This window comes from Alligator mississippiensis, chromosome 16, assembly GCF_030867095.1.
Source record: "Alligator mississippiensis isolate rAllMis1 chromosome 16, rAllMis1, whole genome shotgun sequence".
NCBI classification, from domain to species: Eukaryota; Metazoa; Chordata; order Crocodylia; family Alligatoridae; genus Alligator; species Alligator mississippiensis.
In genome coordinates this window covers 16768807-16784452 of record NC_081839.1, presented here as the reverse complement: position 1 = coordinate 16784452, position 15646 = coordinate 16768807, and the positions used below count along the sequence as shown (strand labels likewise).

The 15646-nt window shown below is 53.7% G+C and overlaps 1 protein-coding gene across 1 annotated transcript in view; it reads right to left on the bottom strand.

Annotated features, from left to right (window-relative positions):
* Positions 1 to 1365: 1365 nt before the first annotated feature.
* LOC132246613 (short transient receptor potential channel 2-like) overlaps positions 1366 to 15646 on the bottom strand; it is a 578215-nt gene continuing 563934 nt past the window's right edge. Inside the window, exons 6-13 of the mRNA XM_059719943.1 lie at positions 8086 to 8286; positions 6609 to 6771; positions 5986 to 6078; positions 5044 to 5245; positions 4187 to 4314; positions 2536 to 2605; positions 2240 to 2372; positions 1366 to 1712 (exon numbers count right to left, since the gene is read on the bottom strand). Coding sequence (XP_059575926.1) covers positions 1366 to 1712; positions 2240 to 2372; positions 2536 to 2605; positions 4187 to 4314; positions 5044 to 5245; positions 5986 to 6078; positions 6609 to 6771; positions 8086 to 8286 — 1337 coding nt within the window. The remainder of the gene's footprint in view (positions 1713 to 2239; positions 2373 to 2535; positions 2606 to 4186; positions 4315 to 5043; positions 5246 to 5985; positions 6079 to 6608; positions 6772 to 8085; positions 8287 to 15646) is intronic.

The following is a 15646-nucleotide window of genomic DNA, read 5'->3' as shown; positions in this document are numbered from 1 at the left end:
GATGTCTGGTGCTGTGTTGGGGGTGACTGTGTGGTTTTGCTAAGAGGTTGGACAATTGGTTTGTCTGGGTTGGTGTGGGTAGGCCTGATCCTGCCTCCATCAGAGGGTTGGACTAGATGACCTCAAAAGGTCCCTTCCAGCCCCACTTCTTTATGACTCCTATGATTGCTCTATGAAACTGGAGGCTGGCAACCAGGGCGGGACCCGGCTGCATATTCAACCCCAGCTGTGCTCCCAGTCCCTCCACAGCCCCACACTGCAGGGGCCTGGTTGGATGCAGGTGGGTGTTAAATGGGAGCAAGAAGCTCACTCCGGGTTCTGATCCAAACCCACACGGTCAAGAAAGGCCCCAAGCTGGACTTCTGCTCCAGGGGGAATTTTTGGAGCAATCAGAGGGGAAGCAAAGGAAACAGTCCCACTGGGACTGGGGTAGGTGGGCCTGAGACCCAAGAAACATGGGGCTGCGTCCTGGCAGCAGGAGTTGCTCAGAGCAGGATGGCATGTTGGGGGCAGGTGGCAGCAAGAGCAATCACAACCTGCTCAGAGATATGCCCAGGGTTGGGGGCAGCGGGGCAGTAGGTGTATGCCTGGAGGGCTCTAGGGCTCCTTTCTGTCCCACTCCCAGGGGAAACAGGCGGTAGAGGCTGCACACCTCTCACCGGGGAGCCTGTCTGCCTCCAACCTGTGTCAGAGGAGAGGAAAACTCCAGGTTTTCAGGGGAATGCCCCCTCCCACCCTCCTCCTGGGGCAGACAGGTCTGGCCTGACCCAGAGGCAGGACCCCCAGTCCAGCAGCTATCTGGGCATCCTGGTAAGACATATTTACATTCGATCTACTGGGCCTCAGTCTCTGCCCACTGCCAGCCAAACTACACAGGCCCATGCCGTTGCAAACCCTTGCCATCAATTAAATCACTGGCCTCATTCCACCGAGGTGGCCGCTCTTCTCTAAGGGGTTGGAGGAATGATGTGCTGGGGGAGTGGGTCAGACACTGCAGGCTGTCTCCAAGGGAGGTATTTGCTCAAGGGTTTATTGGTGAGTCTCAGGGGCACTGTTCAGAACCTGCCAGGTCTTGGCACAGACATGGGAACAGGCAAAGCAGCCACGCTGGGTAACCCGTCCCTGGCTGCTACTTCTATTGGGAACAGCCCCGGGCCATCAGCCCTGTCCCTACCCCTAGCTGCCCATGAGGAAGTGGCTACTAGCCTCTAGCTTGCTGGTCCTTATGCCTGACCCAGGGGAAGGTGCCTCTAGTCCCCCTGGCTGCACCAGGGGTGGGGATGCTGCTGTCATCACTTTGCTCTATGCTACTACAAAAGCTTGGAGGGACCCACTGACAGCTACTGGGTATGGCTGGGAGCGGAGTCAGCTTCCCCCATCCTCCTGCTGGAAGGGAGCCGGAAACGCTGGCTCTGCTGCTTGTCTGTCCTCCCCAGGCAGTGTTGTGTCCTCGGGGCAGGTGCCCCCGGTGCTGGGAGCCCCGTCCTGGTGCACCATCACCTTGACAGGCGAGGCCTCCCCAGAGCCAGGCGCATCCTGGTTGAGCTTGTGGAGGGTGTCACGGACTCTGCGGATGTAGCCGTGCAGCATGCTGGCCGCGGCTGGGGAGCTGGCGGGGGTGCGGCTGGCAGCCAGCCCATTCTTCAGGTGCTCCACCTCTGTATGCAGGTGTAGCACGGACTTGTTCAGCTCCGTGATGCGGTTCCCCAGGTCTGTCAGTAAGGGACAGGTGCGGGGACCCTGGTTACCCACAGCTTCATCTCAGTGCATGGGCCAAGTGCAGCCTGGGGCATCTCCCCCGCCATCACACCCAGGGCAGGTCTGGCATCAGCTCTAGCCACATCAGCCTGGAGTTACCCTGTTGGCTCCAACAGCATGGCTCTTGCTTTGCCCAGCTGCAGCTGGCAGCTGTGAGAGAGGAGCACACTGGGCCCACCTTCCCATGCCATCGACCCCAGGGCAACACGAGCCTGGATGAGAAGCAGGGAGCTCCATCTCTGCCATATCACACCCCTCTGCTATCCCTGAACTGAGTTATCAACACACAGCCTAGTGCAGCCTCTGCCACCTGAGCTAAAGGAGCAATTCCAAGTAGCAGCAGTAGAAGGTTGTTACCCTCTGGTGAACCAGTTGCTACAAGAGGACCTAGTACATGCTCCCTGCCTTGAGACCTGTATTGGGAGGTCCCAACCAGGCACTCCCTGCTCTGTGGGGCAGATGGCGGCAGGGGATGGGTTACCTTTCCTCCTGCTCTCTTCAAACTCCCGCCTGGCTGTGTCGATGTAGCGCTGCACCAAGGCCTTGAGCACCTGCAGCCTGTAGGAGCCACGGCTCTCTCCCTGCAGGATGGTGTCGTCCAGGGCTGAGGTAGCCTGGGGTGAGGAAGGGGAAGAGGAATTACACAGGTACCAGGGAATGGTGCTGCTTACCATTCATCCAGCCTCGCAGAACAGCCTCGCAGCCAACGTGGCTTCTACCAACGGCCACACAGCCAATGCAGCTTCTACCAGCCGCTGTGTTGTGCGGGACACTTACAATGGTGGGGATCGAGGGACAGTCCTGCTGCTTCTTGGCTTTGCAGCAGCAAATGAACTGGAAGATGCCCCTAGGGAAGACAGGAGAACGTGGGTTACAAGGGGCCAGGCGGAAGCAGAGCTAGCCCTGCAAAATCCACGCTGGAGCCCACAGCCAGGTCCAAACCCTTCCAACATCTGGGCCTGCTTCCTGGTATTGGCCCACTGGAAAGATGAGCCCATTTCATGGCACTGGGAGCCAAACAGCTCCAGAATTCAGGGGGATTGTCTCCCATGTTGTATGCCAGCTCTCTGCAGTGCACCAGTGGCTTTATCCCTGAATTCACTCAATATATTACCTTATCAAGGCAAAGAGCAAGGAGTGATTTGAGTGCAATGGAGAGGTGTCTCCAGGGACAGAAAAAGATGCCAGAGGCCAGGAAATTCTTTAATCCACTAAGAAACAGGCAGAAAGAGAGCCAGTGGCTGGATGTCAAACCGGGCAAATTCAAATGAGAAATAAAGGCGCCCATTTGTAAGGAACCAAGCCCCAGGGCATCCCTTCACATCCCCCGGTCCATGCTGGCTGCCTCTCTCCTGTCTGGCAGTCTTGCTTTAGCCAGACACAAGATACCAGGCTCAGTATGGAGGGACTCTTGCGAAATGCAATGGCTGGCGTGGTGGAGAACGTCAGGCCTGGTGATCTAATGAGCCCTCTGGGCCTTGAAGTCTGTGAGCTGGCTCCCCGTGAAGGCCTGACCAGTGGGAACACACTGCTTCCCCTTCCCTCTCTCCAGAACCTCTCTCTGCTCCAGAGACCTCATCAAGCAATGGAAATTTCTGTCTGAACAACTCGTGTTTACTAGTTTCAGAAAGTCTCTTTTCTTGCAAGTCGTGGCAAAGATTTGTAGAGATGTTCAGACTGTCAAACTAAAGAGAAAGACAGAAATGCTAATTATCTTCAGGGTGGGGTCTTTTAAAATTTCCATTGACGTTTTCTGCTTATTTTTCCTTTTGTCCCCAAATGGGGTGCAGGTGGGGGGAGAAAAAGGGAAAATTCAGTATTTTCAAACTGATTTTTGTTTTGTTTTCTGGCTTTCATTTGTTGAACCAAAATCTGAAAACTTCTAACCCTTCCCTCCCAAACCTTTCCTGTCATTTGGAAGAAAACAGATTAGTGCCATATTATTCACATCTCACACTGACCTTTTTGCTGAAAAATTACCCACTGAAAATTGGGGGGTGTTTTAAATAAAAAAAACAAACTGTTTCTGAATAGTTTGGATAAAAGCCAATGGTTTTTTGCTCTTCCTTCTGCCTTCCCAGAACAAGGTGCATAACTTTTTTGGGAGGGTGTGTGGTATGCGAATAAACATGGCATTTTTTCTTTGGAAAGCCCCTGAGGGCTCTCTTTGCAAAGCCGCTCTCCCTGCAGCACAGAGAAAAAAGGCTGGTGGATAGACAGTGTGGTGATTCAGCCATGGGATGAAGAGCCAGTAGCTCTGGGTTCAGTTGTCAGTGATGGCTGTGTGGACCTTGGGCAAGTCCTTCCCTCCTTGTGCATCTCAGCTCCTGTCTGCAAAACGGGGCCTTGCTGGTCTCTGTCTCCCAGGGGGTGGGTGAGCTGATAGAGGTGCCTCATGCCCTGAGACAGGTGAGGACCCTGGCATTACCTGACCATGTAGAAGAGGGACTTGGGGGTTGGAATGACGTTGAAGGGCACAGGCAGTGTCAGGCCCTCCCGGAAGTAGGACAGGTAGAGCTTGGAGCGGGCAAACTTCCACTCCACGTCGGCATCGTCCTGCAACACAAGCCGGGGGGAGCAGCTCAGAGCTGTGGGGTCATGCAAGCCTTACAGGGCACGTGCAGGAGTTCACCAGCTGGCCTACGCTCACCCCTTCCCTGGGTCACTGAGCATGGCCCTGGCATTGGGCAGCCTGTCCTGCCTTGCATGCTGGTAGTATATGAGGAGTGTAGCATGGGGCGTGGTGGCAGGTGGCGGGCACTGGGACATAAGCGGGGCAGGGGGAATCCACCCTGGAAAAGGAGGAGGCAGACACAGGGGTCCTGACCCCATTCGCAGGGTGCTGATTTCTCTTCAGTGCAAATACTGGATTGGCAAGGCTAGGTCTGCCAGGTGCCCACCTGGCATAAACCTCCAAGGGATCCTTGTCTGAGGGGAGCCAGTGACTGTTCCCCACCGTGCCGGAGGGGTTTAACTTAGAGATAGGACCCGCAGGGCCAAAGGACGGGGGTCTGCCCCGGGCAGAGGTGTGGTATCTGGGCCCCCTGGGTTTCACCCTGACTGATCCCAAGTGCCCCTGTGACAGAGAAATGCAGCTGGCTCTGGGGTGGCATATACTGGTTGTCTGTACTATGCACAGCATGGATTCTGTTTGGAGGGGTGAGTGGGGTGAAACAGCTTCCTTGTCAAAGGACTAGGCTGGGGCTTCTACCAGCTTTGCCCCATCCAATCAGGGGGGCTCGCTCCTGGCTGGTCCCCTCCCCCAGCATGGGCCGGGCTCCCAACAGGGCTGAGCTCGATCTTCTGGAAGGAGTTGGTGATCATAGCGATGAGCATGTTGAGGAGGACAATGACCACAACGATGGTGAAGATGCCGTAAAGTGCCCAGCCCACAAACTGGGCCACAAGGAACCGGGGCATGTCCACCACACGGTGTTCTCCCATGCCGAACATGGTCCAGAACAGGAACGGGAACGTCTCATTGAAGCTGCCGCAGAGCGGGTAGTGGGTTACCAGTGGGATGTGAACAGGCCTGATCCAGCTACAGTAGGCACAGGACCATCGACCACCGCGAGTCTGGGGCCCCGCAGAGCCCTGCCCACACCCGCACACCTAGTCTACTGGGAAGACCCTTCCAACCCCAACCCTCCCACCTGACTCTGAGAGGATCCCCCCCTCTCTACTGGAAGGACACCCTGCTGGGGGAAAGCCCTGGCGCTCTGGAGTTTAGCCATACATCCTCTCATTTCCTATCTAAACTGATCCGTGACCGGGTTGTGCCCGTGTGCTCCTGGGCCAGCGGTGTGCATTGCCTTGGAGAGCTCTCCTCCCTTCCCTGGTGCTTGCTCCCAGGAAGATTTATAGGCAGGAGTCCTCTCCCCACCCAGCCACCAAGGAAACCGAGCCCAGCTCTCACGACAGGCTCTCCCTCCCTCTCACCACCCAGCAGCACCTCCCTGCCCCTGCTGTGGTCCGACTCCAGCTTCCTTAACCACGGGTGACTAGCTCCATACACGTTACACCAGCCGTGGCCACAGAAGGACCTGGTGCAACGGCACTAACGCTGCCCTCTCTCTGCTGGACATGCCTGCGACTGTGCTGGCCTTTCCCTTTCCTTTCTGCATTTCCCAGGCCCTGTGCCCTGCCCTGTGGCTCCAATCAGTGGAGAACTGTCCGCCCCTCCCCACCAGACCCTGGGTGCAGAGGCAGGGCTGGGGGTGGTCGTACTTGCCCAGCCGCTCGGACTCCTGGTAGTGCACGTAGATGTTGTTGAGCCCACACAGGAAAGCAGTGAGGATGATCATCAGGATGAACATGAACCTGCAAGGGGAAGCCAGGGAAAGGCGTCAGAGGGCAGGGAGCCCTGGGCTGGGCAGGCTGCAATGCAAAGGGCATTCATTTCTCGGTCCCCCAGTGGGAATCCAGCTGAGACTGAGCACTGGAGGCTGCATTGCTTCCCTGTGCAGGGGGCCATGCCACTGGGCAGTCAGGCTCCAGCTGGACAATGCTGCCTGCAGGCAGGGAGCAGCCTGTACCATGTGTTTGTCTAGCATCTAGCACCAGGAGGGTGCCCTCTCCAGGCCCTCTGTGACTTTATTCAGGCCTGCATCCCATGCCCATCCCTGCAGTCTGAGCACACATGTTCAGGGGCTGAAGCACCCGTGGCGGGGGTGAGGGGGCTGGCTCACTGACTTCAACAAAAATTGGGGGTGCTGGACACCTGACTGGCTCGGGCCCTGATCAGCTGTGCCCCAGCACCTCCATGCCTGCCAACTCCTGCCAACTCAGGCTAGCCAGGATAGTGAGGGGCCTCAGACCCTGGGCCTCAGGGCAGGGCGGTCAGTCCCTACCAGATCATGTCATCGATCATCTTCCCAATGCAGATCTGCAGGGTCCCCAGTGACTCCTGGGCTGGCAGGATATAAGCCAGACGGGTGAAGCTCAGCATGCTGGTCACTGCAAAAAGCACCTCTGCAACAAACTGGGGGTCCTCGGCATGCCACTCATGGTGCCCTGGGCACAGTGGGGGCAGGTGAGAGGGGTCAGCAGACTGCCTGTCCCACGCTGAGCAGAGAAGCCCTCACAGGGGGCTTTGACAGGGGTAGCAATGCAGCAGCGTAGCCAGAGCCACGGCCTGGGTCTTGTCCCCAACTCCCTGGCCTGTCCCTTCCCCTCCTTGTGCCCTGGGTCTATAACCTTTGACCTTTATAAGGGTCTTTCGCAAGGTGGGGGGTTGCCTTTGTTGGTAGTTGGGACAGGATCTGACCCTGTGGCTGCAACACCAGAGCACTGGCCATCCCAATGCTCAGCTCTGGGCTGTTACAGGTGCTCTGGGTTTCATGCCCTGTTATTTGGGAGAGGGTGTGGGGGGAACTCGTGGGGCAGCACGCAGGGGCTGGGCTCGCTGGCCGAGGGGGCTGCTCCTGCATTCCCGTCTTGCACTTTTCCCGCAGAGCTAAGAGCTTTTATCACGACTGCTGTTACTGCAGCGCCGCAGCTGCCCTCTGCTTAGCGCTGAAGTAGCTGCTCTCTCAGGCTCATCCCCAGGATGAGGATTGCTGAGATTTGTCTTAACACTCTGCCAGCATCCTCTCCTGCTCCTGGGCATTCCTGGGGAGATTCACGGCTGGATATACGGGCTTGCCCTGATGCCTCGTGGCAGGCAGGGGCAATGCTTTGGCTCAGTAGGATACGCAAGCTCTCAGCATTTTGCTATAGTAGGATCATCGCACATCACTGAAAAATGTCCCTGCAATCGCATCACCAGCCTACACAACCTGGCAATGGGGGCTCAGGGCAGGGAACAGACTGAGCCCGGGATATCTTGGCTCCCATCTTCCCATATAACCTGCAGGAAGGGATGGTCGGGAGTGTTTTGGGGGGACCATGAAGCCCACTGGGGCATGAGAGGGGAGGGAGGGAGATGAGAGGTCATCTGTGCTAGAAAATCTCTCTGAACACGGGTTGTAGGAATGTGGGACAGATGGGGACTTTGGGGTCCTTCGGTCTCCCCAAAAGAGGCAGAAGTACCGAGGGAACAGGGTGCCCCATGGGGCTGGGTAATGAGAGAGTCTGTAGATGTGAGCCCAGGCCTGGCTGGGAGTCATCAGAGTCACTGCCCCTGGGAATGAGTTTGCTGGGTCTCAGCCCCGTTCTTGCACAGGAAGCACTGTCCTGGCTTGTACTCGCTGGCCTCTGTGTTGGCAAGAGTGAAGTGACTGGAGGCAGCTGCCGTCCCAGACCAGGGGGCCTGCTGGACAGGGTGGGGGTGGCATGTCCCCCAGGGGGAGAGGCTGGAACCCCAGCAGCAGCAGTATGGGAGCTCACCAGCTTTGGTGAAGTAGTAGCACTCGGGCGAGGAGGGGGCGTCCCAGCAGTGGTACTGGCCCGTCACGGAGACCAGCACCCGCAGCACGAAGGAGGCCAGGTACATGCTGAGCGTGACGATGTCCAGGAAGTTCCACCAGTCGAGCAGGTAGCTGCGCAGCCCTTCGATCCACACCTCCTTGCACTCGTACCAGAAGAAGCCTGGCGGGGTGAGGGGATGGGCAGGAGCAAGGGGTCTCTTGTTTCTGGCATCTCTCCAGGGAGGGAATTCAGGCTCTGGCTAGGGCTGGGCTCAGGTCCCCCACCTATAACATGGGGGCCATGATCCAGCCTTCCTCTGGTGGGAGTCTGCCTGGGCTGGAAACTCCTTGGGACAGAGACTGCTTCTGACTAGGGGCTTGTATAGCATCCAGTGGGGGCCTGGGGGATACGTAGAGGCACAGGACTGGCAGGGACCAGCTGTGTGAGCGAGCCTAGCCCCTGCTGGGGCAGAGACCCCAGCCCATGATCTACCATGGAGGCCTCCCTATGGCCACAACAACGCCCTTTCCAGCAGGCTCAGAAACAAAATCATTGCCACCCGGGCAGGGAGCATCCACCAGGTCCAGTGCTGGTCCTCACTGGAGGTCTCCGACCCTATTAACTCATCTCACCGGACTCTAGAGGAGTGAGCAGCTCCCCTCGGAGATAATTAATTACTGGCTCCCTGCTTAAAAAGGGACGTCAGCCACCCAAGGCTGAGGAAAGGCAGGTCGTCAAAACCATATGAAAAAGGGGAGGCGAGGGCTTGCACTGCTGTGATTTACTGTAATGTTTGTCCACTCCTACCCCAGTTTAAGTGGGTGAAGGTACTGGAACTGTTAGACCAATATGGGAATGGACAGATGGAACAGTTATATCGGTGCATCTTATACCGGTATAATTTACTGCTGGTCTATCACATCGTTGCACAGCTGACAGCCGGATGGCTCCCACTGACAGCCAAGGATGGGCAGAGCCCTGCAGCCCTCAGCACCTCTCAGCACCACTGCAGAGCCAACCACGCCCCAATCCAGGTCCTGACACCCGTGGGGCCTGGCTGCGTTGGGCTCCAAGACACACAACCGCCCGGCAGACTTGTGCGTGGCCTGCTAAGCAGCAGCGCTGACCCCACGCGCCCTAAAGAGGGGCACTGGCCCCATGCACCCTAAGGAGGCATGCCGACGCCATGTGCCCTAAGGAGGCATGCTGACCCCATGCACCCTAAAGAGCAGCACTGACCCCATGCACCCTAATCAGCACGCCCACCCCATGCACCCCAAGGAGTGGTGCCAACCCCATGCACACTAAGCAACCGTGCCCACCCCATGCACTGGAAGGAGCAGCGCTGAGCCCATGCACCCAAGGAGCCAGGACCAGGCAGCACGAGCCCGTCCCTCTCTCCCCTGCCTGTGCTGCTGGCGCTCCTGCCCGGTGGGCAGCCGGGGCAGCTGCAGCAGGTACCCCAGGTCAGTGCTTCCCGCCCGCTGCCCGCCTGCTAATGTTGTGCTCCCCCGCCTCGATCCTCCTGCTGTGAAATGGGCCCGTCTGCTCCGTGAGGGGGCGGGGCCTGGAGCATGGGCAGGGGGAAGGGGCGGGGTTGCTGGGCCATGGGGATTGGGTGGGGGTGGGGCTTGGTGACCGTTGGGCGCCGGGTGTTGACCATTGGGTGGGGCGGGGGCGGGGCTTGGCGACTGTTGGGCACGGGGCGTTGACCGTTGACCGTTGGGCGCGGGGCGTTGACCGTTGACCGTTGGGCAGGGGCGTTGACCGTTGGGCGGGGGCGGGGCTGGAGGCAGAGGGCCGCTGCGCGCGCTGCTGCTGCTGCTGCTGTTGCTGGGGTGGGGCGAGAACTGGGGAATAATTTTGGGGACGGGACAGCGAATGAAAACGAAGGGAGGAGCCAGGCATGGAAATCGGCTTACAAAGACTACTGAATTGAGATCCGGATATCAGGCCTCTTGTACCTCCTGGATTAGTCGTCTGCAGCAAACTGCAGAGTGACTGCACAAGAGGGAAGGACACTGCCCAGTCAGTGTCCACTGTTAAAATATTCTGCTTTCCCAGCTTATGCCTCTCACGGTTTCTGAGACTTCGGGTCTCTCTTCCCGAGGCGACGGTGCAGGGACGGTAGAAGCAAGGGGTGGCCAGGCACTCATGCGCTACCGCTCGCCAAGAAAATGCACGTTGTCGCCCTGAGGTAGCCCAGGGGTCCGGGCTTGGGGCACGCACGTAGGATGCCTGCCATGGATTTGGGAGTGTCTGCAGGCCCGGGCTGAGGAGTCTGGGCAGGAGAGTACTTGCAGGCGGTCGCGCCGCACAGACTTGTACGGTCGAGTCCTGCTCCCTCGACAGGATTCGGAGCCGATTTGACCTGAGAGACCAGCGGTGTATAAAACTTGTCTCGGGTGCCTGGGATTGCTGGACGGGGAGGATTCGTCCCAATCTTGAGCAAACAGTGATTCAGGTCTGTAGTGAAGTCCAAGGGCTCTTGATCAGGACGGTGACTTCTGCACAAATCATTTTTAGATCTGTATAATCTGGAAGGGCATTTCCCCGCTACAACAAAGGCCAGATCCTTTTATGTTCAGACTTTCTTAAAGCTTGTTTTATATTCCTGCTACGTAGAATTTCAAGGTTAAAACTAATTATTTTAAGCATTAAAAAAGACGCATCTTTAGTTTTCAACTTTCCCTCTGCCAGAAAATCAAAATCTGTGGTTTTTATTTTGATTCTGAAAAAAAGCCAAATTTTGAGTTCTTTAAATCTTTCATAAAACGAAACTTCTGTGGGATGCATAGCTGTACTTAAGGAGAACTGACCTCATTTTCGATGCTGAAGTCAGTGCCTAAGATTGCCTTACAATCCTACAACTATGGAGTAAGATGGTTATGTGGGGTCATATCCCTTCCAAGCACATTTCTATTCTGGATGAGTATCGTTCCATGCTTATACTTGGGACACGTTTGATGTAGCACGTAGTAAGTATTTTCCTTGTGACTGCTCAGAAAACTTTGTAACTCATAGTTTTGCTTATTACGATCAAAATAAAATGAGGTAGAAAGTTTTCTGAGCAGTCAGGCAGTAATGCTTGCTACGATCTAAATGAAACATGTCCTAAGTGCCGGAGCCATTGAAGACTGCTGTACGCTGTAGTGTTGTCAGTCCCAGGCCCTGCAGCACAAACAGCTAGTTGTTGGTGCTGGCCTCCTCACCACATCAGAGTCTCCTGACTGTATTATCCCCGGGGCAGTCAGACATTAGCTCAACGCATGTTAGATTGCACCATCTGGAGAACCTCCTTCGTTATTCTGTGATGGCCCTTAGCACGTGTTTTACTGCTTGACATCTCAGACACTAGTGTTTAAAGTGCAGTTAACATGCCCCAAGTATAGTGTATGACAAAGCCCATAGGCTTCATGATTAACTGAACAATAAAAATCACTTTAACATCCCACAACTTTATACCTATGTGGTTACCATGTGTGGGGTCCTGTTTCTTTTATAACTCGAATCGCAGCACTGTAAAATTTTAATGTTAACACATTCTTAATCAAGCTTCTAGATTTGTCTGTTTTGGGGCTCCTTGTCAACTGTGGTGTCTTTTGTAGCCAGGGTTCCAGATAAGAGAAGAAAGATATGCTCTGAACACAGACTGATTGAATATTGCCAATTTTATTTTTGTTTGATGAAAGGTAGGAATTGCTTTGCCCAAAAGTTTTAAAAAAATATTAAATTGTATGTTTTTCTGTCTTGTCTGCTACAGGCGGAGGAGTCCTATTTAATCAAAATAGCAGGAAGTCATCATATAGTTCATCTACAACAAAAAATGCAAGTGCTTTCTTTGAACCTTTCCTTTCTTTTTGTAGAAAGCATAAGTGCGCATGGCAAGTTAGAGAAACGAAAACAAGAAATCTGTCCCAAGTGACTTACAGTTTGTTACCCCAAAGTGGTGACCATTCAGTGTTTAGAAAGACACAGACTTCAGCCTGTCTGTGACCAAGACCTTTTCTGCAATCTAACAGAATTAAGGTACAGCTTCAGTTCCCTCAGTGGTCGCTGCTCAGGTCAGAAAAGAGGCGAAAGACAGATCTACAGCCTGCCCTTTTATTGTTCACACCCCAAAGTTCAAAGAATATACACTTTTTTCAGTGCCTATCTAGCTATGTAAAATAGTGCAATATAGATTCTCACCTTTATCAGCTGGGGATATTTGGGGAGCGGAAGTGGGGTAGCAGCTTGCCGATTTGCAGCGTGTCATCTTCATTTGTGGAATTCTCCAATTTTCCTTCCAGCTCACATCCTATATTTACAGGGAGCTTATTTTAATGTTTTAATAAACATTAAAACATTCATTCAGATTTCTTTGTTTCACTGAAACTTTAGCACCTGGAATGACACCAGTCCTCTGGTGGATGGAGAAGATGTCAGTTAGCTGGGATTGATGTCCTTGTGAAGTTACAACTCCGCAGCAGAGGATTTCTTATCTCCTCCTTTGCTATCACTGTTTGCAACCCCCCTGTTTTCTTTTTGCCTTTGTTCATGGGCTTCACTGACCAGGCTGCTTTGTTTCTAAAGTTTATCTAAGACATTTAAAATAAATGCCTCTATTATAGCAAAGCCACTGGTATATTGAGTGCTCTTGGTTCTAACAGTCATTCCTACTAACATTATCAAACTAAAGGTGTGATATATCGCTTTTCAATGATCTGTTGTAAGCCTTCCTTACTATTATGTCATCTTTGTGACTCTTTGCTCTAGTTTTCTCTGGACGTATTAATTGCTTTCTTTCATTGACCAGGCTAGTTGTCATGTCTGCAAAAGTTCACTCCTGCTTAAGCTTCAGTTCTGTAGCTTGGTACAGGCCTCTTGAAAATGGCCCAGACTGGCAACAAGTGATTATACATTTCCACTGAGCATGCTGTGCTCATTTAACAAGAACACAGTATTCTTGTAATAGGATCCTACCAGGGGTCAGTAGGCTGGATCTGGCCTGTGGAGCAACTGGATCTGGATCTGGCCCACAGAATCCCAGGGCTTTGTTTGTGCCGAGCCTGTGCCTGCACTGGGGCCGGGCAACTTCCAGCTACCCCCTTGCCACTGCTACTTTTGACGCTTTCCCAGACCATAGAAAAGAACATTTTCAGTCTAGTTTTTGAATCTCAGTGAAACAAAAAAATTGAGACTGGAGTGTGCAGTGAAATATGAAAGTTTGCATATGGTACAAAATTATTCTGGGTAATCAGTTCCCAAGCAGATGGCGAGCTGATGTCTGTGGTGTCTATGCTCAAGTTCTTGCTGGTCCAGTCCTGTGCCCCAAGGCTCACGTTGAAGTCCTCATGGGGCGCATCTACCCAAGACGCTTATTGCACATTAGCCTAATAACACTGCGCAGTAGCGCATCACAGCACAAACCGTGCTAATCACCTACTGCACCTACTGTGCTATGAGGCTAATGCGCAGTAAGCATCACTAAATAACCGTGCGCTGGCACTACTGCACAGTAACTCCAGGTACTGAGCATTTAGTCAGTACTTTATTAAGCAAGTACTACAATAAATGCACAGTATCTAAGATGTGCACATGGACATATAAACATGCGCGCTGAGGACCAGGCACTCGTGAGGACTCAGGGTGCTGAGGTAGTGGGTTCTTGCTGATCAGCGCTGTGAGTGGGGGTGCCGACCTTAGCCAGGTTCAAGATAGCCCCTGCGTTTGGGCCCAGAGATGGGCCAGGCAGCCAGCACCGCCTCAGCCATTTGCAGGATTTCCATCTGCAGCCCTGGGGAGAACAGGGTTGCCCCATCCTGTCTCTGTGGGGTGGCTGAAGTAGACCCTGTCCCCCAACTCCAGCTGCCACCTGGCTTCAGTTGTGGGGTCATGTAAGTTTTCTGCAGGAATAGTACAGAGTGCACCCCTGTCCAAATGGACCTGAGGAGACCTGTCCTGCAGCCATGGATGCTGAGGCGGTGATGGTGAGGGTCCTCAGGGCTGAGGGTTGCTGGGAGACTCAGTGGGGGCTCATGAGGGACAGTGCCAGTCGCAGGGCCAGCAGCAACTGCATTCTCCTTCTGCAGATGAGACGGTGTTGTGAAAGCGGTGGGCCTGCTGGAAATCTCTGCCATTCTGCCTCCTGGGCCCCTTGCCCTCCCTCCACAGAGCCTTCCTTCCTGGCACAAGGATCTGGTGATAATCCCCACAGCCATCCTGGTGAGCTGCACCTTGTTTCCAGAGTGCAGCGGGTTCTCCAGACTTGGTCAGGAAATGCCACTGTTTCATCATGGATGCTGCCAGTTTGCTTAATTTTCCTTTCTGTTTTCCCTTCTGTACACGTATGGAGAATTAGAGTAAGTGTCCTGTCTTTAATAATGTGCATTTGCATTTCTAATCCATCAAATGCTTATCTTTGTTTTTAGAGAGTTCATAGCCAAGGACTTACCAGTTTTTACTTATGATGAGAAGGGAGACCTGATAACTGATAATCCATATATTCAAGTAAGTTTTTGGATGCGTACCTTGTAGGGCATGATACTGAATTGAATTAAGCCATCAGTTTTCAAAAAGGCAATGTAAAAATGTTGGATTTTTGTTGCAAATGTTTGTATTTTTTGTGGTACAGTTTTGAGCAAACCAAGTCCTGGGCTGAAGGCTGCACAGTCTAGCCCTAGGTGTGGTAAGTAATCCCGGGGACAGCAACCCTGAGGTGTAAAATACTGAATCTTAATGAAAGGACTAGTCAGATTATGAATGGAGGAAGAACAAAGGTGGCCCAGTTTTAAGGGTGCTAACCAGGGGGTTGAGAGACTGTGGTTCATGTTTCATTTCCACCACAGGTTTCCCCCATTATATTGGCAAAAACATTTAATCCTTTTTCAGAAGTAGTCCTTAGATGCTGCTCTGTTGAGTTGCAGAGTGCCTCCCTGCGGGCGCCCGGCCCATGGAGTGGAATCCAGAACAGCGATCTAGGCACCTAGGGCCAGATTTTTCTTTCCCCTGCTAGGTATCTACGTATGTAACACACGGTTGTCTTTGCCTTAAGGCTAATCAGGAAAAACAGAAAGAGTGTTCACTTACCTCTTACTTTAGTGTTTTTTCCTGGGCTTTCTGCAGCATGGACTAGGTGGATGCTAGGTGGCCTAATCCATGGCAGTGCCCAGCAGGTGGAAGGAGACCTGGGTCCCTAGTCTCCATAAGCAGTACGTGGGGAGACCTGGATGTCTCAGAACGGTGCTGCCTAGATCCCAGAGGGAAAATGCTCAGCCGCAAGTCGTATAGGGTGTAGGACAAACCACCTTTCCCTTATGCCCCCACTCCAAACCCCCACCCCCATGTCCTAGCCAGCCATTGAAGCTGTTTGTTTTCATGGGGGTGGGGGAAGGGGGTTACAAAAAAGACTGAGATTATGGGTAGGCACAAAGGTACTTCTTAGCTGTTTTGAAAAGGACAAAGGCAGCAGCTGTTCAGGAGTGGGCACAGCCTGCAGTGGTGCACACTGGCTGAACTGCCCTGACTGACACTGAATAATGCAGGGTTAACGCTGTAG